Source organism: Talpa occidentalis, unplaced genomic scaffold (assembly GCF_014898055.3).
Source record: "Talpa occidentalis isolate TD23 unplaced genomic scaffold, MPIMG_talOcc4v2.1 talOcc4.13, whole genome shotgun sequence".
Lineage (NCBI taxonomy): Eukaryota > Metazoa > Chordata > Mammalia > Eulipotyphla > Talpidae > Talpa > Talpa occidentalis.
This window is the reverse complement of record NW_023601322.1, coordinates 2364995-2389775: the sequence shown is the minus strand read 5'-3', so window position 1 is coordinate 2389775 and position 24781 is coordinate 2364995. Positions and strand designations below refer to the sequence as shown.

The window sequence follows — 24781 nt, the reverse complement described above, 5'->3', positions numbered from 1 at the left end:
GGGATGGAAGTCGTGCTGCAGTGGCTGCAGATAGCTTCGTAGGTTGCATCTGAACCCCTTGTGCCACCGGGGAGGCCCGGATAAATAAATTTTGAAAGCATGTCCCACCACCTTCTTCAAAAACTGTTTTCTCCATTCTCAGTTGTAGTTTTCTGCATAACTTTTTCATTAGCTTGTTAAGTATAAAACTGCTTTGGCAATTAGAATGCAATGGCATTGCCTTTGTAGATTAATTGGTTGAGAACTGACATTATGAGAGTCTTTCCCAAAAGGAAACTGGTAACTTTGTGGACATTTTTATTAATGTCTTTTGAGAAAGTTGTGAGGTTATTCCAGAATGGTCTGACAGCTACTTAGGCAAGTTGTTCCCAAGTATTATAGAGATGTTTTTATTTTGGGTGGGGTTTTTGGCAAGTATTATTATATTATTTAAACTTTCTAATCATTAACTTTTAAAAGGATTTAGTTGATTTTTATAGGTAGATATTTTACGTAGGATCCTTGCTCTAAGAGTCTTTTAATAATCTGCCAATGAATTATCAATGGTTTGGGGCATTGATGTGGGAAATCAGTCACTTGCAAACACCAGTTTAAATCTTTCTGATATTCTTTTTTCCTCTTAATCATACTGTACTTTTGGGGCCTCCATCAAAAACGTTCTCACGGAGTTCACAAATGGACAAAACTAAAGCGCCTAGGAATGCTAGTTATGTGATTAAAGCACACAGAAAAGTACAGATGCGATAGCCTAGGGGTCACCGTGGTGGTAAACATTAGAGAAAAGGAGCTTCCATCAGGCAAAGCACTGGGGGACTCCTGGGGTCACCCTGATACTACAGGGTTAGCAGGGTTTGGATTAGATTGACTCCTCAATCCATGCATTTTTTCCTTCGTGCAATTTCTGCACATGTTATCTGCAATTTTTAATGTTTTTTAAACTCAAAATGAACTGGGGAGCATTTGCTGTTTCCATGTGTTCTAGAGCAGCTGGAAGAATATTGGTATTATCTGGTACTTGAATATAAAGTGACAAATCAACCCTAAATCCTCAGAACTTGCTGGGGTTTTTAGAATATGTGGGGTTTGGTTATTAACTGAATTTCCTTACTGATTACATTTTATTCACATGCTCCATCTCTTAGTGAATCAAATCCTTTCTATTTTTCTAAAAGACTGTCTCCCGGGGCATATATTAGTTCATCATGGCCTCATATTCAGTCTCCATCACGTCTGTCCTTTTATCCATTTTCCATCGCTGGCCTCCCCCCATCTACCACCTTGAGGGTGGTTTTTATTTTTATCTCTGTCCTTTGTTTTGTACTTTTAAAATTCCTTGCAAAGATCAGGAATTGCTTTCATAATCCGTAACAGTCTAAGAAGTCAATTTATCTGGGCAAGGAAAAAAAGACCAGAACTTAGTCATAATGGGAAGACGGGCCTCCTGGGGCCATAAACATCCTCCCGCTGCTACCTGATGATCTACGGGCCACACCTTGAGTGGCTTCGACGTCCATCTGCAGGTGCACGTGCGTGCACGCCGGCATTGACAGACATGGTGCTCAAAGGAAATAGATGCGCCTTGGAATCGGGGTGACCCTGTGGGAACAGAAGCACAGCAACCCGCTCCTCCAAGGACGAGGGTGGAGCCGGGAGGGGGGGGGGCCTCCCCACAGGAGCCCGGAGCCTCCCCATGGGAGCCCGTCCCTCTGCAGCCTGTGGCTCCAGGGGCTGCTGCTGAGCGCCCCGGACTCCGCGCCCCGCTCCAGGCCTGGCGGGTCAGGGGCCACCTTCGGGCAGGTCCCCCGCGGACAGCCCAGCGCCGGCCCGAAGGAAAGCACAGGTCAGGGCCGTGGGGCGTCCCTCGCAAGGCGGCGTCTCCGGGCAGCCTCGGGCCTTCACTTGGGTCAGGTGCGGGGGCGCCTGAAGCTGGGGCATGTCACGAGGGAAGTCAGTCAAGCTGGATTTGGAGACACAGTACTTTAGAAAGATGAAGAGTAACAAGCTCATAAAGTACAAGCTCTGCCCTCTGCCGATGCTGCGTCCTGGAGTCCCTGCTCAGCAGGGCGCCGGCTCCACAGTGCAGGGGCCGGGTGTCTCCGCTCTGGAGCAGGAGCGCTGGTGCCGCTCGGCTGTCCGCGGCGCGGGGCACTGGACTCCCGGAGGCACTGAGGCAAGGGAAAGTCTGAGACTTGGCGGTGGGGAGGGTGCATCGGGGCGCCTGCCACTTTCCCGAGGCCCCTCCTGGCCTTGAGCCTCTCCCCGCACCTCGCCGCCTGCCCCTTCTCCTCCTGCCCCGTCCTGGCCCACCACCGCACTCCCGGCCCTTTGGCACCTTCCCCCTTCACACTGCAGCGCGGCTGTGTGTAGGTAAAAGGCCGAGTGATTTTTCCTGCAGGTTCCCACGTCTGCTTACCTCAGAATACAACTGCAGAGTTAATGGAACCACGAAGCAAATTTCGGATTTTTAAATATTTTATTTCATTATAGCAGCACTAATAAAATTGCAGGTGATGTGCGTTCATAATCCAACGTCTTCAACAAGTCACGCTGTGTTTATCTGTCCATTTCTCCCTGTAGTCGGTTACAAAAATATGTTTTGCTTCACTTAAAACACACTGCAGCTACGAAGTGCCGGGCATCTTAAATCAATACAGAATCTTTCAACCCCGCCATTTTGCCCCCGAGGGTGTTTAGACTCTATCAGTGAAGACATTTTCCTCCCACTTATAGCAACACTAAGTGCCATTAAACCTGCATAAGCCTTTGATCAGTTCTCCAGACCACACAGTCAGCTGTTTGAGTTTTTTCATTTTCGTCGGGACCAGCCCCTTTCCGTGCAAGTTCCACACGCAAACTTGATTCATTGACTTTGGAGACCATGTCAAATGATACAAATTTACATTTTTGCTACTAAGCATTTTCTCAAGTGCCCATTTTTTCTCCCAAGTCTAGTTTCCGCTGTGAAGCTCTACTCCGGCTGGCCTCACTGAGGGTTGACTATTTCCACCTACTCTCAAGGTCGCTAATAATGCCCACCGTCAAAACAACGCTGCAACCAGAATGGTGGCGTGCAAACTCCTGCTCCATCTGCACCGCGTCTCAGGGTGACACACCCCTCGTTTTCACAGGGTCACCGTCCAGGGTGACCAGAACCCCCTGGGCTGACTGTCCTCCAACGCCCGTGGTCCATGCTTGAAGCCCTGCCCCCCGCCCCTTTAAAAGCGACGGGTTGGCCGGGCTGGGGGACTATCCTGGGGGCATGCGGCCAGGGGGCCACCCTTTCCTTTGACAGTCGCTTCGAGGCAGGTGCCCACAACCCTCCACCCAGAGGGGCCACTCCAGCAAGTTACCCAAAGAGGGTCAAGTCTGGGCCTCGTCTTTGGAGCCAAAGGCCGCTCGCCTGAGCGCCCCCAGGGGTGCCGGCCCCTTTGTCGGGATGTGTCCCTGTGGTGGGAGGCAGCTTGCCCTCACCACGCTCTCCCGAGAACTGTACTTCCCGCCCCTTCCCCCCACCCCCCGGTGGTTTTGTCAAATGGTGAAGTGAAAACATTTTTGAAAATTAAAATCGACAGCCTCAGAGACTTTTGCACAGGGGTTGGCAAACTGCAGCCTCAAGGACAAGCTCAGCCTGCCACCAGCTCTGGCCCCTAAAGGCTTTGGGGACACCCCAGGCTCCCTCACCAAGTCCCGCTGCAGCCACAGACACCGTGGCCCACAAGCTAACCCACCCTCTGAAACAGGTGCAAGATGCTTTGTAAGAAACAGAAAAGAATCCTAATAAAGTAAGAAAAAAATGATGACCAAAGAAAAACAGGAATGCTATAGAAAGGCTGAAAACAAAATTGAGGCCATTTCCAGAAAACAGAACAAAAGAGAAATGGAAAAGATGAAACACGGGAGAGGGTCAATCCAGAAGGCACGACGGCTGGTTACTAAGTTAATAAAGAAAAGGGCTACAGGGAAAATACTGACAGATTTTTTTCCAAAAAACCCAGAAGCGAGGTGCACACATTCATAGATTAAATGGCCCACGCCGTGTGAGGGGCCTACTCCCCGCCACGCTGCAAGAGTCCATTGTGACGGCCCCGAGCAGGCGGCGGCCGGGCGCACCCGGGGAAGCCAGACAGCTGCGCGAACGCCAGCAGCGGCCGGCCCGCGGCGGAAAATGGCTTCAGCGTTCTAAGGGAAAACATTCTTCCTCCTGCAGTTGAGAGCACGTTCACTTGCCCGCCGGACCCTGTCAGACATTCTCGGCTCCAAACTCCTCGTGTCCCCCAGGGCGCCGCGGGAGGCGAGTGAGGGGAGAGGCTTGGGAGTGGAGGAGAAAGGCGGGCGCCCCGGGCCGCTGCCCCGGGCCGCTGCCCGGCAGGACCGGGGTCCGGGTCAGCACAACCGGAGGCAGGAGGCTGGGAATGAGCTTGTCTGGCAGGAAGAAGAACCAGAGATTGTCTGACATGTTTGAGCACTGAGGGAAAAAATACCGGAAAAAAGCGACCAACACATGGAAGACTGACCAGACCCAAATTCCTGAGAAAAACACGGGCTTACGGCCACCGTCATCTCTGCCTGAGCCCCCCGCCTCGGCCGCCCTGCGCCCCCGTCCCGCTCCGGCTCAGGGCTGCCGTGCCCCGCTCTGCTGCCCAAGGAATGACTTCCGACGCGCTCAGACAATCCTCCCTGCGGAGCAGGTTGTCTGTTTTACTTTGTGTCATGAAATACTAGCATGACTGCTGAATGCCGCGACTAGAGCACCTTCCAATGCTAACGAACGCCATGACGGTCGCCGTTAACCACATTCTGTCATGTGATGCTGAAGCCAACCCAGGGGCCCCCCGTGCATCTCTCACGCCGGCCCCGCGCTTGCGTACACGCTCCTGTCTTTTAAACGGTGAGGGCCGACGAGGAGTCTTTTTTCTCTTTTTAGGTTATATAAATTTTCCTCAGGATGTTCTATTTTCATGTTTTAAAAATTAAACTTCATCCTCTAAACGTTCACTTAAAAAGGACCGGGAATCATAATCACGGATACGAAATGAGCAGGCATCAAGGGACCTTTATTTTAACTTCCAACACCGACAACAGAGCTGCTTGGCCCGCAGCAAACAGCCGCGCCGGGCCGCCCCGCGCACATTCAGTATTTTGTCCCGAACCAGCGGTTTATCTTGGCCGCGCTGAGGTGCAGGACCAGGCTGACGATGAAGTGCTCCTGCGTCTCTTCGATCCACACCAGCTCCACGTGCACCTGCCCGTCCTCGTCCGCGTAGTCAACACAGTATGTCTGACCCAAGAGATGCGGCCCGTCGGGGGGCGAGGGGCACGGCCGCATGCACACCGGGGAGCTGACACACCAAAAGGGCTTCCCGCACTCGTCCAACAGAGTCACGTCCATAATAAAACAACTCTACGAGATAAACACAGACAGCGGTAAGCGTGAGGGACAGGAGCAGCTCGGCCTGATCTTCACGTCTCATTAACAAATGTGCAAACGCCGCTGTCGGGGAGGAGGACCGGACTTCAGCGAAGAGGAGGGAAGCGAGGGCCACGCCCCAGGGCGCGGGCGGCGGGAGCAGGGCTGGCAAGGACGGGGCAGGCTCGGGCACACGTCACTCATCCCGCTGGGGTGGGGGGTGGGACCTCAGCTCCCTGGGCCGGTCAGCTCTGTACCCCACCCCCCCTCTGCACCCCCCGCAGTGACCAGCACGGCACGCACCCTGGCTCGGGGAGGACCAGATACACGGTGGGCTTGGGGGGCGCAGGGAAGGGCCTGCTGTCCTTCACGAGCAAAATGGTGGCCAAAGTCCTGAGCCGTCATGGCTGTGCCTCATGGGAAGACTAGATGGAGGAGTAATCACAGGACAAACCCACAGTCCTGGCCTCCAGACTAAAGGTCAAGGGGTGGGGGCTGACCCCTGCGCATCCCCCTACAGAAGAGGGGGCAGAAAGAAGCACGTCAGCTGGAGAAGGCCCCGACGAGTCGGGAGGAGACAGTTGGAGATGCTGAGAAACCGACAGCTACTAATATTTTAATGTGTTCTACCTTTTTCATTGTGATCACAGACGCTAACACACGCCTGCACCTTAGCCGTCCTCTGGGCCCCTGGCATCGGCTGGGCTCACACCCGGTGCTGCCTCCTTTGCTCCTCCCAGCTCACAAAACTGACACTCCGAGTGTCAAGCAGCAGCTCCCTCCCTGCCCCTGTACCCCAGGAACCTTCCTCCTCCTACCATCTCCATGAACCTGGCTTCTCCAGGGTCCTCAGGTAAGAGCCAACACACAGCACAAATCCTGATGTGACTGGATGTTTCAGGGGGTACAGTGTCCCCCGGCTCACCCCATGGCCACAGGCGCCAGCACGTCCTTCCTTTCTGAGGTGCAAGGCCACCCCACTACATGGCCCCTCGGCGCGGTCCCAGGGCCTGGCTTGCTCCAGCTTTAGCTCTCGCGAACAACAGGGCCAGGCACACGCCACCAGGAGCGTCCGGACACTTGCGCGGCGGGAGGCGGACACGGGTGCACCCCGCAGCCGCCGCTGGGCCAGGGTGCGGCAGCCTGGGCAGCCACGGCTCAGTTGAAGCCATGACCCTACAGCGGGTGCCGGCTGCGCATCCTGGGGTCACGCTTAACCAAGGGCAGCTGCTGCCACGGACCCCACCACGCACATGTGCAGCGCAGCCGGGCCCTGGGAGCCCACGGGGTCCTGCAAGGGGCTTTGGCGTGTGACACTGGCCTCACTGTGCCGGGCACGAGCCGTGCTCCTTGAAGGTGACCAGGGCTGGTTCGTTTCATGCTCAGGAATGCACTGTCAGTCTCTGGAAGGCAGCGTCGCGGCAGGGTCTCCAGCGCCCTCCCGGACACACCTGTCACCGTGGGACACACAGCCCGTCAGTGCTTTATCACTGCGATTCGGACGCCTGCACAGACACCAGGACAAACTGGACGCAGGTATCAGCAGCATCGCAGACTCCCCAGCGCACCTCGCCCGGTTGGCTGGGAGGCTCCCGGCTGGCTCCCGGGGAGGTCACTCCCGCCGGACCCCCCACCCACTCCAGTCTGAGCAACGCCCATCCGTCTCCCGGCCCAAGGCTCCTCCTCCCGCATCCCACTCACCTCCGTCCATGTTTGCACCTGGCCCTCCCAGCAGGACCTGCAGAAGGCGCGGCTCCCTGGCAGTGCGGAGCGGATGTCTGGGGCCACAGCCCGGGGCACTGGCGGCGTCACGCTCTTGGAAGGGATCCGATGTGACAGGCGCCCTCACCCTTGCTCGCCCGTTCACAGCAGTCCCAGGTAGCAAACTGGCCAAAGCGCCCCCCCTTGTCGGGGGAGGGGGCAGGGGCACAGCCACCCGCACCTGCTGACCCATGTGAGGTGCTGCCCTCAGCAGCTCTCCTGAGCGCAACTGTTCTCGCGGAAGCAGAAACAGTCTTGCCAAGATATTAGTGAGTTAAAACTGATGCCAAGGCCCATGTGGATTTAGAAGTAACCTTCGTGCTCTCGACCACCAGAAGACGCAGCACGAGTGAGTTTTCAACCCCGCTGACCCTTTAGTCCGCCACATGTAGAGTCTGGGTTCTGCCTTTCTTGGTCCTCGCGGCCTATTTTGATTGTTATTTTTAATACACATTTTTCGTTACGAGACTCATCCAAACCCATGAGAACAGAACTCGGGCCTGTGCCCTCAGAGCCATGGAGACAAGATTCTTTCCTGCGTAACGAACAGCATCTTCGCCAAAAGCTGAAGAGTGGTTCACAAATAAGTGAACAAACATTCCATTACTTCAAACACCGAGAGGCTGAAGAGACAGCACCTCGTAACTAAGTGCTTCTCGTGCCCAGCGACCCCGTCCACAGTCCTGCCACGACGGCGAAGACAAAGTCACATCACCGGCGGCGTAGGCGGCGCCAGCCCCCTGGGCCCCGTGGGTGTGAAAGCCCCTCAGCCCACAACGCAAGGCGGAGGGGAAGGGGAGCCGGAGCAGCCCCGCGCCAGGGCCCCTGGAGACAATGGACACTGTCTGGGGGTGCTCCCCTGCGCCCCGCCCCTCCTCGCCGGCCCTGCTCCCCTTCCCAGCCCCAGATCAGCTCTCCGGACACGTGGTTACATTTTGAGAGGAGCAACCTGACTTAACTGTTGGAGGAACTATCTGTTCTAGACTCAGCTCCAATACTTTTTAAATCAGTGCATGAGAATCACGCGTCCAAGCCAACGCTGCCCGCCGGGCCCAGCCCACGGCCGCCGCCTCCTCCTCAAAGCAGACAGTGGAGGGGCTTCGGGCGGGGGTGGCAGGGCCACGGCCGCTGACCAGCACTGCCAGGCGCCGCCGCCACCCAGCCCCACGCTCGAGGACGGGCGGCAGGTACCCAGCAGATACCGAGGGATGCCGACGGCTAAGAGGCTGCACGCAAATCTCCCGAAACCAGAATGACAGCGCTGGGGTTGTAAGAGCAGGGCCACACCCACACATCAGCAGGGCTGCTTCACCATACAGAACCCAGGCTATTTAGAGAAAAGAAGCACTTACCTTTACGCAGCCATCCAGAACGCCAGTTTTCCAAGAGAGGCCGACTTTTCCGACCAGAGGTAGGTGCTCTGCGTTATTTTTGACACTGATCACAATGAGCTTCACATATCCATTCTCGATGTATCCTGGAAGAGCAGAGATTTCTTGGTCACTACATCCCAGGGCAGGAGAAGCCACGTCCCCAGAGCCCTCCCCGTGGCTGCCCCCTGGGGCCCAGACCAGCTCCCTGGGCAGCAGGGAGAGCTCGGTGGCCCAGGCCCGGCGGCCACTGCATTCCAGCACCCACCGGAGAGGAGCTTGTGCCAGAAGGTGACCTCCCAGCGAGAGGCGAGGCTGGGGAGGACCTGCCGTCCACCGTCCCCCTGGAGAGAGGGCTCAGAAGGCCCAGGTGCTCTGACTCGACAGCCAGGAAAATGGCAAAGCAGAACCGAGTCGCCAAAGAAGGCGGAGCCCCGAGCCACACAGCCGGGACACAGAATGTGAGGGCCCAGGAGACGGAGTCCAGAGAGGGAGGATCTGTGAGCAGTGGGTGGGGGTGGGGTGGGAGGGGGGGAGCCCAGCAGGCAGACAACACACAGACACCCTTGCCCTTGCTTCCGGTCTGGCAACCCTGGCACGTGCTCCCCGCACCCTGCCCTCCCCCACAGCCGCTTGGCGACACAGCCCTGCCTTCTGGGGGTGAGGCTTCTCCCGAGGTGGATACCTGATTACAGGAGAGATGGGAATCACAGGCCAAGCCACGGGAAAAAAGTAGAAAAGAGCAAATATTCCTCATCCCCAGCTGGTTATTTCCTGGGACAAAGGGAAATAACCTTTGCCCCTAAGTTAATCTAAGTTGCTTTAAGGGTCAAAGCCCCTTTCTAGAAATTCCCAGAGCAGCCAAAAGGCTCACAGCAGTGCTCTGCAGCCTCCTCCGTGGCCGTCCCCAGGCAGAGAGGCCTGCAGGGGCGCTGTCAGCTGGGCCACCCAGAGGTGCAGGAGAAGTTCTTAAGGCAGGAAAAGCAAAAGTCACCATAAAGTAATAAAAAATGATAAATTGGGTGTCATCAAAAGATACCATGAAGAAAATAAATAAGCAAGACAAAGACGGACCGAAAAATGTTTGCAAAACCTGTATCTGAGAAAGGACCAGTATCTGGATCCCACAATCCAGGAAGAACAGAGACACAGCTCATTTTTTGAAATGAGACAAAAGGATGAAGAGACACCTCAAAAAGTTATGCAAATAGCTAATAAGCACATGAAAAAGTGCTTAACATCAGTGACCCTTAGGGGGAGCAGCACCGCAGTGAACACTGCTGCCCCACCGGGAGGGCACCCAGCCAGCCTGGCCCTGGTGCCCCAGGGCTCAGTCCCACAGACCTGGCCAAGAGGGACGAGAGCAAAGGTTGTCCAAGGGACGCTTCCACTCGGACGGGGTTGGGGGTGGTGACGGCTACGTGCTCACCCACACACCGGGAGACTCTCGCCACCTGCAGGGAGGCCGAGCACGCCAGGACATCAGCCCAAGGCCGGAATCTGGACACAAGCCACACAGAGAAAGAACCCAGAAACCAGAGGACCGACTGCGGGGTCCCGTTCAGTGGAAGCTCCAGAACAAGCAGCGCGTCCGTGGTGAAAGGACCTGGACAGGGGTGCACGGAATGCGGGCCTGAGCCTGTGATCTCCTCGACGCAGAGGCTGTATCAAAATAGAAAGTGGCGGGAACAGCAGCCACAAAGGTCAGCTGTCCTGGCCGCCCCAGCCTGCGCCCAAGGCCCCGGCCCGCGGCACAGCCTTCCAATCCCCCAAGCAGGCGGTCCGGGCCCCGGTGTGCCCCCAGAGCTTCCTCTACCCCCTCCCTCGGGGAGTTTGGTCCCTCAGACTGGACATCCACCCTCCACCCACACTGGCCTCCGCTGACCCCCACAATTTCCATTTAATTACACTGAACCTGGGCCTCCCCGGTGGCGCAGTGGTTGAGTGCTGGGTTGCGAAGCTGCCCGCGGCCTCTGTGGCGCCGGTTCGATCCCCGGATGCTCCCCGGCCACTGGAGGAGGGTCCCACATGGCGCGCAGACCTCTCCTGCCGCCCGCTGCTCCCCTCAGCAGTGTGCTTTGGTCCTTCTGCCTGCTCTGCTCCCCCCTCTGGCTCTGGTGAATTCTCTCACCCTCCCGCGCTTCTGACTGTGCCCAGTGCATGTATAAACAAAACAAAGAAACAAATAAATAAATAAATAAAACATGCCTCTATTAAAAAAAAAAAATCTAAAAAAATAAAAAAAATAAAAAATAAAAAATAAATAAAATAAAATAAAAAAATAATTACACTGAACCATCTCTGCACCTCAGCTGTTTCCTCAAATAACCTACAGTCTCTGGGAGGAAAGGTCACGCCCTCTACGGCATATTAATGGCGCTGCTAATGACACTTGTTATCTCTCGGCTACGACTAGAGTTCATTTTTTGCCTCATAAATAGAACATGGAGAAGGTGGGAAGGAAAGAAGGTGGGGTGGAGACTGACCGAGGGTCGAACGCCTGTCGAGGCGAGCGGGAAGAGGGGTAGGGGTTGAGTCAGGCCCCCAGTGCCGGGCTAAGCCAGCAGATAACCGCATGCGGGCAAGCGAGCCAGGAAGGCCCCTCGACCGCAGCTCAGTGACGGACAAACAGGAGGCCGTGGTCAGTGGCAGCTCTGGTGCAAGTCGGGGTAGAGAGGGCAGGAGACCCTAGAAACTCGAAAGCCTTTGCCACAGAGTATGAGGACAGTGAGCAGCTACTTGTGAGGCTGACTTTCACAATGGGCCGCCAGATGCACAAAACAGGAAAAAATCACTAATAGCCACTGACGAAGACGCGATGAAGAAGTTCTGGCTCTCATTACTCTAGTGTCCCCTCCTGGAAAGGGCTGCACTATTTCTAATGCCTTCCTGGCGGGATCAGAGCCCAGAGAGGATCAGCTGACCTAGAAACGTAGAAATAATTAGCACCGAGCTACAGAGGGGAAAAACGTCACTACTCTTGAAGTCAAGTAATAAATATGAGAACATGCTTTACACGAAAAATATGTGATATAACAAAACCCTTCAGAGTAAAATTTCCTAAAGGAAGGTTGTCTGGGCTTGCTCTGCGGAAGAGCTGAAACACCCTTTTTTTTTTTTTGATGGAAAAAAAGAAGTCCCTAAGGCCTGTAACTTCTTTTTAGCCCCTCGGCATCTTCTGTTATGCCCTACAGAGAAGGCACTGAACATTTATTATTGAATTGGTATTTAATGGAAGACACACTGCAGAGTGCTACAGGCTAGCGGATGAGCCCAGCCAGCCGGGAACCTGCAGAGGAAGCCACCACAGCCTTGACCCCGGCCAGAAGCGCCGCGAGCTGAGCAGGTGCAGTGTCTACACCAGCGTTATCCAGAAGGGAACTCAGCTTATGGAGACAGTCCAAACCCCAGCCTGGATGAAACCCAAGTAAGATACATAGATGTATATACACGTCTATATATATTTAGATGTACATTAAATACATTTTTCATAACAAAATGTACAAGAGACAGCTAAAGAACCAACTTTCCTGGTGGGCACGCTAGAAGGGTTGCTGCCCAAGAGCGAGAAGCCAAGAGGCCGGGCTGGACCCATGGGCTGTCCGGGGGCTTATGCTAAGCGGAAGGCAGTGAGGGCTTAAAAACATGAAGAGGACCCAAGGGAAACAGGTGCTTACTGCCTGGTGGTAGGTAGTGGGGACTTCCTTTGTGTAAAATACTGGGAAGAAACACCAACAGAAAGATTGTTTGATTATGCACAATTGAAAACCATGGGCGAGGGACTGGCCGAGCGCTGGACCCTGCTGGTGGGCTGGAGTGAGAGCCCCTGCAGCTGCGTGCGCCCCTCCCCTGCACCCACGAACCCACCCCAGGCATCAAGCACTAACTGCTAACTGGGGTCTTCTGGTCTGTTTTTAGCAACGTGTATTAAAAAAAGAAAAAATCTCACCCAAAGTACCTCATAGCAAAGTACATGACAAACAGTCAAGGAAACAGAACCAAGGAAACTCTGTTCTGAGGCATCATCATGCCCACGAGGTGCCACGGAACGGCCAGACTCCCGCCAAGCGCCTCACTGGGCTTGTTTAGTCTGAAAACAAACGTCCTGAGTCCTCATTTGTATTCCTCGCACAGTCAGTTCTAGAGAGCCTTGCAGCCGACCTGGGCAAACCATCCTGTGCACAGATAATGCTCGTAACCCACGGCGATGCAGGCACAGCCACAGAGGGCTAAAGATCCCGGGGTCCAGCTACGTCAGGGCGCTCCGAGTGGAGCAGCTGCCCTGGGCTGGGCGGTCAGTTCAGTCCTCACCAGAGTCACCTGATGAGAGTCGGGAACCAGGAGAGGCGGGGTCTGCTCTCGGCCCGGTGTGGCCTCAGGGACCCGCGCTCCCCTTACTGCAGCTTCATCGCTGTGTGGGGCCTGCAAAAGCCAGGCCCCTCTACATTCATTTTCAAAAGTTAACCTCGGCCTGGACAAGTGCGTGCCCGCGGTGATCTGCCGTGGCGTCTCTGTGTCCAGCTCACAGCAGAGAAACGTTTCAAAGAAGAAACCAGCCAGGGACCACTGGCCACACGCCTCCAGCGACATCTGATGGGAAAGAAGGGGCCATGGGGGGCGCGGGGGGTGCGGGGGCCATGGGCGGCTGGCAGGCCCTGGTCTGTGCTTAGGCTGTGTGGTGGCTGTGGGGGATTCCAGCTGCTGTTCTGTGACCTCCACCCTATCACGCGGAGGACGAGGACACCACCGCCCCATGAAAACCTGACAACAAAAATGCTCAGTCGTTTCCTATGCACACGCCTGTTTCTAGAGGGATTTTTGACTCCATCCTGCAAGCTTCATAATAGAGTCCCTTTGGGGGATTTTAATAGAACCGCGATGAATTCGGGGCCCAAGGTGGTGCATCCTCGGAACTTGTATTTGAAGACAGAAAGCTGGAAATGGCCAGGCAAGATGCCCACATCTGGGCTGGGTACAAGCGACACTGCAGTCACCACTGGGACCTACCCAGTTCCTCAGTCCAGACCCCTCCCCATTAACTAATCAGAGCCCTCCAGCCTCCTCCTGGGAAGTCCTTCCCAGGAACCCTCAGGGACCCCTCAGAGCCCCCTCCGCACAGGCCCAACTCGGGGAGCAAGCCTGGGGGTCCACCCCGCACAGTCCTGCCCTCAGCACTAGCAGCTGGAATCGCACCCGTCCAGTCCCGCGGCCCCGCGGCCCCACTCTCGCCCCTTGTCTGGACTGCCGCTTCGTGGCGCCGGCGGGTTCCTCCGGTCCCGCTGATGACAAACAGCCTGTAGGGCCGCCTCAGTCCTGGGGACGTGATGATGCAACATTTTATCCTTGAGAGGGAGAAAGTGTTCTTAAAAATAGGGGAAATGCTGTCGCTCCCAACTGCAATGACAAAGCTGGAATTTACTAAATATACCACACGCCGCCACCAGAGAGCCTCTCGAGAACTGCAGAGGACATTCGGGCCTGTACTGTTCAAATCAGGGGACCATGAGGACGACTCTGATGGCAACAGTGCCCTCTGCTGACTCGCAGGCGCAGAACCAGATGGAAATCCTGAGGGAGAAACGCACATTTTTACTGTAAAAACAGCAGAGGAGAGGTGATGCCTCCCCACCTGCCCGAGGCCCTTTCTCCTGCATCCGACTCAGCCTCTGGCCTGCTGTAGCGATCTTCTCACCTCTCAGGCTACCAGCATGAAGAAGAGGGCTAAGTGGCTGCTTCAGCAAGTGGGCAGAGACGCCCTCGAGACACCACTGCGGAAGCCCCGGGGTGAGAAGCGTCTCCAGGAGCTGCTGGGGAAGTCTCGTGTGCAGCACGGAGGCGTGGGCCTGGCGAGGAAGGGCCGCCTGCAGCCGCTGGGAATTGACTTCCAGCCCCAGTCACCCAGCTCGTGGCTCTCTGCGAAGAGGAGGTTAGATACAAAATGTGCAGCCAGAACCCATGAGTGCCGCAAAGTTCTCTGTGGCTGCCACCTTCACCGTCACCAAGGGCACAACTCGGCTGTGAGGAACTCGGACGAGCTTAATCAGCAACAATCCACACTTGTCCACAAGCCAGGGAGGGCGCCTCCCCTAAGGTTCCAGACACCCCAGCTAAGACAGACCTGACCCCGAGAACAGAACGCTGGGCTCGGGGAGCTGCAGATGGTGTCACACAGGCAGCACCGGAATAAGGCACCAAAGGGCATGAGGGCTGAGCAGGTCTTGCTCACGCCGGGGCCCCGCAGACAGGTGAGTAGACTGTGCCCCGGTGTAGCAACCCCAGCAGCAGCCTCGATGGCCCACACTGGGTGGGAAGAGGAGCGAGACCAGTTTTCTATTTTAACTGGCAGACAGAGGTAAGTGGGCGGGAGGACTGAGGAATGACCGCAGCTGAGGGCAGGGCAGGACTCACGCCCACACCCGGCCGGGCCCTGACCGGCGGCTGTAGAGCAAACCCAATTCCCAGGCAGGTGCTCCACATCACCTTCCAGCCTAACCGCATCCTGAGAGGTCAAAATCTGGGACATAGCAGAGCGCACGCAAGAAAAACCCAAAAAATTAAACAATCGAAGCAGTCAGATCAAAAAAGATAGAAAATGGGTTAAAAAAAAAATTAACCTCAAGAAAGCTGATGCTTTTCTAGGAAATCATTTAAATACTAAAACTGATTTGTGGAAAGCAGAAAACTTGATAAAAACTGGATCAGAAACAGACTAACGAGTGAAGAGTAAGGCTGAGTATAAAAGAAAAAACACTAAAACCCAAACTGAGACCAGCAGCTTAGCGTAAGATCCGGCTGAAGAGGCGGTGGGTGGCGCAGGCGCGCGCTCTTGGGCCCCAGGCCGGCGCGGCAGCGAGACCTGCCCCCTCCACAGCGCGGGGAAGAAAAGCTCACGGCGGTGGTCGCCCAAAGACCCATCCGAGAACATTAACCACTACGCCCCAGGTTTTCGAAGATCCAACCAATCTAGGATAGACATGTCCTTAGCTTGGAAGGGCACCTAACAAACCCCTGGAAGAACATACCTGGTTAATTAAATATTTGATTAATGTAATGTCGCCATTAAGCTGGAAACACAAGATATTCTGATGGGAATTTGCCAGTGTCTCTCAAAAGCATGTGCTGACCCTTTGACCGAGCAATCCTATTTCTAAGCAAGTTCCAAAGACCAGCTGGCAAATCTGAAGTGATGTGTGAACAAGGTCACTCCCTGCACTACTTCCACAGCAAAGTCGGACCCCGGAGAACCCGTTAACAAGGGACCCACGGAGCTGCTTAGCAAGAGACATTGCAAATGTTCTCTGCCTCATCATAAAGCGTGATCCCCGGAATACATCATTAATTAGGAAAAGTCAGAAACTTAAAAGGCGGTACAGTAGTTTAAAAAAAAACTGGGAGAAATACAAATAGACGGATGCACAGCACTGTGCAGTCAAAGAGAAACGCTCAACCAGGCCGAAGCCGGACACAGGGGCTGTTTGGAAGGAGGGAGAGGACAGGGCAAAGGGTCGGGACAGAGGGACACCGCTCAGCTGCCTTGTTCTAGAGTTTCACGTTCAGAGCTATGTGAATGTGGCAGTTCATTTGAATGTACCAAAACAAAAAAGCAGAGAAATCCTGAAAAATAAGACATCAACTGAAACAAACCCCTCAGCTTGCACGGGGGTGGCATAACCACACAGAGCAGAGCGATTTCGGGTGTCCGGTTACACAGCTGTATATCCAGCCTCCTTTTCTTTCTATCCTGGTCCCTGGCCTATGTTTAAGCACTTATTTTTGATACATAATGCTACATATTTAGTGTCTTATTTGATATCTCCAGCACGCTATATCTTAAGCACATAAAAAACAAGGAAGTTCTTAATAAAGAGTGCATTCTGATAGGCGCATTAGCCTGATAGTATGGCTATTGCTATTTTAAAATTATTGCGTAAGATGATGTTTTCAAAACAGACTTTCAGCATAAGGAGACATTAAGTATGTTATATATAAAAACATACTTATAAATATGTTAAGATACAACTATATTACACATAAATATATCATCAAAGAAGTGAATTGGGGGCTCCCTGGTGGTGCAAGGAATTAAGACGCAGCACTATGAAGCTATTCACAGCCACTGCAGCACAAGTTCGATCCCCAGCCAGGAAGGTGACCCACATGGCACAGCAGACCTCTCCTGTGTCCCCGCTGCTCCCCTCAGCAGTGGATTTCAGTGGATCTGCCTGTTCTGTTAAAGACCCTAAGACCCTTCATTTAAATAACTTATTTCTTCACATTATAAAGTCCTATCACACTGTCACAAATGTCTTAGCTCAGCCCACAGAAAAACCACGAAGAGCATGAGAACCCAAGAGTCACGTGCACGTCCGCGGGGCAGACGGGGCCTTTCAACACCGCAGCGCCGGGGAGCGGACAGAACCGTAACACGTGGGGAAACAGCCGACTCCAGGCCTGGGCAGGCGTCAGACAAGGTGAGTGCCAGGCGTCCTGTCCTGCTGGAAGACAAGAGCTACCAAGGACAGCCAGAGTCGCGTCAAAGCACCAGGAGCCCACGGCCACAGCAACACAATCCAAGCATCGGGGTGACAGTGAAAGGGAGGACGCACTAGCTTCAACGGACATTTAAGTCCAAGTGCTCCATTTTAACAGCCCCCAAAACTTGCAAGTCATCGTTAGAGACTGTAGGAGCGTTGATTCACTAATCTGCACATTAATAAAGAGAAAGAATCAAGCAAGTGTCTTGTGCTCCTGCACAAACTCTATTTCAGGGAACTAAAGAGTTGATGAGAAAACTTTACAGGAGAAGCCTTGTTAGCAGCTACAGGAGGAGTGACAGAACTCGGGGCCCACCGTCTTGGCTTGAATGATGAAATAATGAACGCGGGCAGGCACCCAGCAACTGGTTAACCACTGGTAGACAGTCATAGAGAAATTTTACATGTAATCGAAGGAACAGGCTGAAAAATCCCTAAACCCACTGACCAATCTTAACACAAATTATATTTAGCAGCATTCTGTTCTTCTGATAGAAACAGCAGGGACAACAGTGCACCCCTTCCAAGGTATTCTTGCCCAAAAATGCCAAACCTAAGCCTGACCAAGCCTCTAGATATGACCCCCAGGGCAGAGAGACATGTCAATGCCAGAAGCAGTCACTCAAAATGCAAAGGTTTGTACAGACAAAGAGCAGGTTCAGTTTCTTCAATCAACACACAGCATGAGAAAAGGAATGAACTGTCTGTCACAGACCTGAGGGACCGAAGACACATATTAACCAACTGCAAAGACACCAACAGGTTTAAAGGAAAAGGATGGAAAAAGTTAGACTGTGCTGACAGCAGTCAAAAGAAGCTGGAGTGTGTATGTTTACATCAGATGGGTTATGTTTCAAAACAAACAACATTATCAGGAATAAAGAAGGTCGTCTCACAAACGACAGTGCCAGCAAGTCACGGAAAGCTGTCACACGTGCAGCACACATGCAGCAAACTCTGATAGAACAGCAAAGAAAAATATATAAATCTACAGTTATAGAAATCTCAATATCCTCTCTCTATAATTGATAAAACGAGTAGGCAGAAGGGCCTCCCCAATGGCACAGCGGGTTGAGCACAGCGCTGTGAAGCTGTCCACAGCCTCTGCAGCACCGGTTCAATCCCGGCCGGCTGTCCCACATGGCGAAGCAGACCTCTCCTGTCTCACCCGCTGCTCCCCTCAGCAGTGTACTTCAGTCTGTCTGCCTGTTCTGCTCCCCACTCTGTCTCTGGTGAATCCTCTCACCCTATGGTGCCTCTGGCCTGTACCCCAGCTCTTGTATAAAAAAATAAATAAATAAATCTCTTTAAAAAAAAAAAAAAGCAAGTAGGTAGAAAATCAGCCAGGCACAGTAGACATCAACATTCTTATTGCCCGCACCTTATCTCCAGGGACTCACCTAATGACAGAAAGGACGTGGATTTGTTTTGTTTTGGTTTTTGGTTTTTTTTAAAGATTTTTATTCATATAAGAACTGGGGTACTGGCCCAATGTGCGGGAGGGTGAGAGGATTCACCAGAGACAGAGCGGGGAACAGAACAGGCAGACTGATGAAATACACTGCTGAGGGGAGCAGCGGGTGAGACAGGAGAGGTCTGCCGCGCCATGTGGGACCCTCTTTAGCCCGCCAGGATCAAACCCGTGCTGCAGAGGCTGCAGACAGCTTCACAGTGTAGTGCTCAACCACCTGCACCACCAGGGAGGCCCCAGAAGGGACGTGATTTTGAAGTAGGCAGGGAATGTAAGCCAGGTAGGCACCATCTGAGACATAAGACAAGTCCCCATGCAGCTAAAAGAATTCAAGTCAAGTAAAGCATACTCTCTGGTGACAGTGGAATTTAGTAAGAAATCATTAACAGAAAAATCTCAAATACTTGGAAACTAAAAAACACATTTTATCCAATGTAGAAAGAAGAAATCAAAGGGGGAAAACTGTTTTAAAGTGAATGCAAATGAAAACAAAACATATTAGAAATTGAGGGATTCCGGGCATCCCCGGTGGTGCAGCGGTTGAGCGCTGGGTTGAGAAGCTGCCTGCGGACTCTGCGGCGCTGGTTCGATCCCCGGCTGCTCCCCGGCCACCGGAGGAGGGTCCCACAGGGCGTGCAGACCTCTCCTGCCGCCCACTGTTCCCCTCAGCAGTGTACTTCGGTCCTTCTGCCTGCTCTGCTCCCCGCTCTGGCTCTGGTGAATTCTCTCACCCTCCTGCGCTTCTGACTGTACCCAGTGCTTGCATAAATAAATAAATAAAAATAAATCTAGAGGGTATTTCCTCTCTACCCCTACATTAAAAAAAAAAAAAAATTGAGGGATGCCACTAATACAGTACTTAGGGAGAAGTTCCCCCCACTAAATATCTCTATATTAACAAAAAAAAGTTCTCAAATCAATGACCTCAGTTTCCCCTTCAGAAACAGAGCAAGTTGCAAGCTAAGCAGAAACAAGACAGAAACTATGAAAAAGTAAATCAGTGAAATACAAAGAGAAAACCAGTAAAAGTAGACGTTGGTTCCTTGAGATCAGTACTACTGGTGAAGCTCTAGCCACACTGATTAGGAAGAAAAGAAAGAAGATACAAATTACCAATCAGAATTAGCGAGCAGCATGGCAGAGCCAACAGACACTAAAAAGACAATATTACGAACAACATTACACCAAGTAATTTAGCAACTTAGATCAAAAGGACAAATTTCTTGAAAGACATAAACTACCAAAGCTCATTCAAGAAGAAATAGATAACCTGAACAGCCCTATTATAACTGTAGTTAAAAACTATCCCACAAAGAAAGTTCCAGGCCTTGATGATCTCTCAGGTAAATTCTCCAACCATTCAAGAAACACTACCAAGTCTATACAAAGTCCCCCAAAATCTCCAGAGGAAAGACTGCTTCCCCACTCGTTCCATCGGATGAGCAGTGGCCGAGAGCAAAGCCTCACATAGGTATGGCAAAACATCTAGAAGACAGAGTAGAACACAGGTGATAAAGGTGAAATACTTACTACAAATTGTAAGAAACATGGGAAACTAATGTGAAGAAAATCCTTTACCACTCCTAAAACACAAACAAGTATTTTTCAACACATTGAAAGAGAATCCACATTTCGGGGCAGAAAAATTCAAGAATGAAAAATGTCAATTCACCCAGGTTAATATATGTATTTCATATAATTATAATAAAGGTGCCAACAAGCACAGAAAAACCTGCAAGTCTCCCTGAGCCAAAATACACAGAGACAGAGACTACGGGGGTACATCTAGAGACAAAGGGGGCGCATCCAGGGGGCACAGGAGCTGGCCTGCGCAGGCCCCACTGACCAACCTGGGGGACGTTTAGCTTCAAAAAGAATCAAGACCCTAGTTTATTATAAATTAAGTCAATAAAAATAAAAGAGTCCAAACCGACCTTCCACAGGAAATTAAGGGGGAGTAGAGAGTGAGCGAGAGATCAAAATCCTTTCTTCCATCGGAGGCGACCGTTACACCAGTCACTTATCCTGAGAACCAGCAGCTCAGGGGAAAGGATGACACTCGTCCCCTGCTGTTACAGGAGTCCACGCAGCTGAAGCGCAGCCAGTATGCACAGAAAAGTTCAGCTAATAAATAGAGACATAATGACATACCGAGGAAATCACCATTTAATAAACTAAAAGAAAACTGACATGACAAAAATTACCAACAGATGTCTAATCCTTCACAAGAAGAGTTTTGGAGGACAGGATATTCAGAAATGAAGTAAAATATCAAAATAGTCTTATCGAAAATGTAAAACTTGAATCCACACAAGTCTTTACACCAAACTTCAAGTTCACGGACACAGAGCAAGGGAACCAAGAGGAGACCACCCGACACTCGCCAGCCCTTCTCTCCCTCATGGGGGGCGGGAGGGTGGGGAGAGCCCCCCTCCTCCCTCTCTCTGCGTCCAGTCTCAGCTTGCTCAGGTGACAAGCACGCCGAGGAACACTCAGGAAGAGGGCGTCTCTTCATTCTTATCCTGGCCGGGCCTGGTGAGCAAATTTACCAAATTCCTCTGAGACCGAAGGGAAGATGCTGAGGGGGGGTAGGGGGGAGACAGGCAGGGCAAAACAGCAAGGACTGTACAGATAGACAAGACGAGTAGAATATTCCAGAAGGCAGATAAGGCATGATGGCAATGACAGAGGACGCTGGGCAGAAAGGGGCAAATGGGGCCAAGGTGCCCCCCGGGTCCTCCTGAGATGCAGGCATCTGGAAAGAGGGAGCCCTGGATGATACAGGAGCCGGCATGAAAACCGGCCCCCGTCCTCTCCAGCCTTGATTTCATGCTGACGCGGCGCTCAGGTCACCTTTCTTGGTGGAGAGATTGCGAAACGTCCCGCACAGGTAGAAAACGCCGCCGCTGTGCATGTCCACGTGGAGCTGGTAGCCGTGCAGGCCGCACTCCGGGCTGTCATCCAGAAAGGGGGTGTGAGGAAGCAGCTCGTAAGGGCTAAACAGCAAAAACATACACACAAAGCTGTCAACACTAGAGTTAAAATGCTTGAATTGAAAATACTCTAAAGAAAAATCAACCTGCACCGAAAGCACCAGCTCCACCGGTCGCCACGGGCTCCCGCAAGCCTCAGCATGTGCGAGCGAGGGGGCTGCTGTGCCGTCGCCCCCCAGCTTCTACAAAAACAGGCAGGCCCAGTCCCAGAGATGCCACGGCCTTGCGGCCACCAGCAGGTGTGAGCGCGGCCCAGGAGAGTGGTCTCAGTCCCCAGAGGACAGAGTGTCAGCAGGGAAATGCACCCAGCAATGGTCTCCAGCTTAGAGACCATTTTTTCTCCATAAGAAAAAACTTACTACATAAAGTAACCCCCAAAAAAGCATCCAGGAGGCCTGATTAAATGGGTGGAGGGAAGGAGCAAGAGAGAGCCTCAGCCCAGGAGAGGGGGCCCCACAGGTCACCTTCAAATTCATTCCAAGACCCTCACAGTGTAGACCAAGCAAAACACATCGAGGCCAGACTGAGCCACCTGCCGGGCCTGGGCCTCGCGAGACGTGTGGACATCGCGCCAGGACTTGAGCACCCAGAGTGATGACGCCATCAGGCCTCAGCTAGTGCTATTCTGCCAGGCACATACCCTCACCCGGGGCAAATAGAGCAAATATGGGCTCATGAATGATCCAGTTATTTTAGCGACAGCTAAGTAATGATGTCTTCGGCATGCACCTGCTGATTCAAAACAGACTATCCGCGTAGCTGTTCTCAGGACACTAAGATGGTGTCGCTTCTAACCTTCTATGCCGGCTGCCAAAACGTAGCTCACCCAAATACATACACGGTGGCCGAGCCCAGCGTGCTCCTCTCCACAAGGTGATGGACGTGAAGATTCGCCATAACAAAAGCCAGTTCCTCCTCGCTCTGGAAAGTTCATTAGAAGAAATCCTATCACTTCTCACAAAGTCGCTGTGAAGCCACAGCCTATTCATGTCACAGTGCGAAGGGCTGCTCCCCGCCCCGAGGCCTGCGGCGCTGCTGCGGGTCACTACCACCATCCTCACCACCCTGAAGGGCCGGCAGGGCCGCCAAGAGGCAGAGCGTGCAGCCCCTAAGGCCCAGTGCCGGGCACATGCAAACACCACAGCCGGGCAGCAGCGGCGACGGCAGAGAAAACGCTCATGGCCGGCTCCAGGTTGCCGCAGGGCAGGCGAGAGCCTCCCTCAAGGGCCGTGCAGAGACGCGAGAAGAAAGAGGCTGAGCACGGGCAGGTCAGGGGAGGAAGGGGGTGTCCCATGCCAGGTGAGGACCCACGGGGACAGACGCCCCGGGCAGGGGAGGAGACTGCCCCCCCCCCGGGACAGCCGAGGAGCAGAGCGGGGTCCAGATCCCTGAACTTGAGAAGGGCAGCAGCACCGGAGAGGGCGCGGGTGGAGGACGTGCCTCTGTGATGTGCCTGTGCAGCGCGAGCGCGGGGCTGACACGGCACGACAGCAGCGGGTCTTACCTTCCACAGCCCCACCAGGAGCCCGGGCTTCAGGCAGAAGATCCGGACGAGCCTGTCACAGCCCAGCGTGGCGGCGGCCTTGAGGCAGCTCAGGTCGTACTTGGCGATCAGGGAGCGCCACCGCGGGCTGGGCGCCCGTGCAAGGAAAGGGGAGCAGTATGAGCTTCTTCATCCACGGGGAGCCCCGACTTCTGCACTCTAGCTGGGGTGGGGGGCCCAAACAACTCAGGAATAAAAAGTGGACACATTCCAGCTTCTCACCCACCCTCAACTATGCTCCTGTCCGCTCAGGGGCCAGGGAGGCGAGAAGGGGAAGGACCTTCTCCCCACGTCCCCCCATCACAGCCCAGCAGGCACCGTCGGCTCTCGGCTGCAGCGCTGAGTGAAACAGCGCTCAAGCAAAGACGAGTCACGCCCAAGGCCAAAGGAGCAGGGCCTCAGGAGGCCGTCTGAGGCGGCTCACGCCGGCACAGGAGACTCAGACACCGTGAGACTAACATGGGAAAACTGACGTGAACCAAAAGCAAGAGCATGTTCACGAGGGAGACACGCTGACGTCGAAGTGTAAATAACTCAAATGTGTACGAAGACTGCTGCCCCTAACGCTGGAACCCGGAGCGAGCCCACGACGCCCAGGACTCACAGGCCGTGAGGGCCGCACACCCGCTCGCCCGGCGGGCCCAGCTGCCGTGCCCTGGGAGGGAGCACTGGTGTCGCCCCGGAACCGGGAACGCTCAGGGGCAGTCTGGACGCTCAGCCCGAGCAGCAAGTGCCAAGGACAGGGCCACAGCGCTCAGGGGCTCAGAAATCAGAGTTGTTCAGCGAAGTCTGCTGCAGAACAGTGGCTGCAAGGGGCTCACCGGGGCCTCAGCTCCCCTGCCACCCTCGCTGCATTATCTGAGGGCCTCTCGTGCTGGAAAGCTGGCTAAGGAGGGGAGCAGCAGTGTGATGGCCTCAGCATGCCAGCATGGGGGCACAGGCAGGAGCAAGTCCAAGGCGGCTGAGGAGCCCGAATGGGAAGGCAGGGAAACCTCAGCCCCAACCCCACACGCCGTCCAGGGGGCCTTCAAATGTGTGGGGAGACCACCCCACTCTGAGGGGAATGAGGAGGCGTCTCCTAGCACAAGGCGCCTCCAGGTGCCCCCTAACACTGTGGTGACCTTGTCACGGTGGACAGAGACCAGCAGGGGTGTAAAGTCCTGACTGCCAGAGCCCTGTGCCCCCACACGCCAGGCTGGAGAACACTGATGCGCAGACTGGACAGATGCCCAGGACTCGCTAAGGCCCCCCTGTGCAGCCCCCAGGCTGCCAACACAGAACCGAGGCCGACGTTCCCCCGCCACCTCTACAGAGCGGGTGGCCAGGGGGCAGCAGAGCAGCCCAGGAGCTGCAGCACGAGGGGCTGGCATGGGGGGCGGAAGGGGGCAGGGCCGGGGTGACACAGGGGACAGGACGGCAGCTGCCCCCGCTGCCTTTGCCGTCACGTGGATGTAAAGTCCTCGGGCGGGCAGGATGTCACTCAGGCCACTGTTCAGCTCCCAGGAGAAAACGAGTGATGCTGAGAAGCGAGCGCGTGCTTTTAGCCAGATGCGCGCCTCAGCGTGAGACGGCACAAGGAGCTGCACTCTCAGGGGTCACTAACTGAACGCAAAGCCACCCCTGACAGGCCACGAGGGCGCACGGGCAGCAGCGGTGGGAGAAGCGGGCATCTGATGTGCGCCTCTGATGAGCAGAGCGTCCT

General features: G+C 54.0%; 1 protein-coding gene across 1 annotated transcript in view; it reads right to left on the bottom strand.

Moving 5' to 3' along the window:
• Positions 1–5016: 5016 nt before the first annotated feature.
• The window catches only part of FBXO15 (F-box protein 15), a 33671-nt gene continuing 13906 nt past the window's right edge, over positions 5017–24781 (bottom strand). Inside the window, exons 7-11 of the mRNA XM_037508405.2 lie at positions 23041–23167; positions 22375–22457; positions 21397–21539; positions 8521–8645; positions 5017–5401 (exon numbers count right to left, since the gene is read on the bottom strand). Of these exons, the coding sequence (XP_037364302.2) occupies positions 5132–5401; positions 8521–8645; positions 21397–21539; positions 22375–22457; positions 23041–23167 (748 nt within the window). The 3' untranslated portion in view covers positions 5017–5131. The remainder of the gene's footprint in view (positions 5402–8520; positions 8646–21396; positions 21540–22374; positions 22458–23040; positions 23168–24781) is intronic.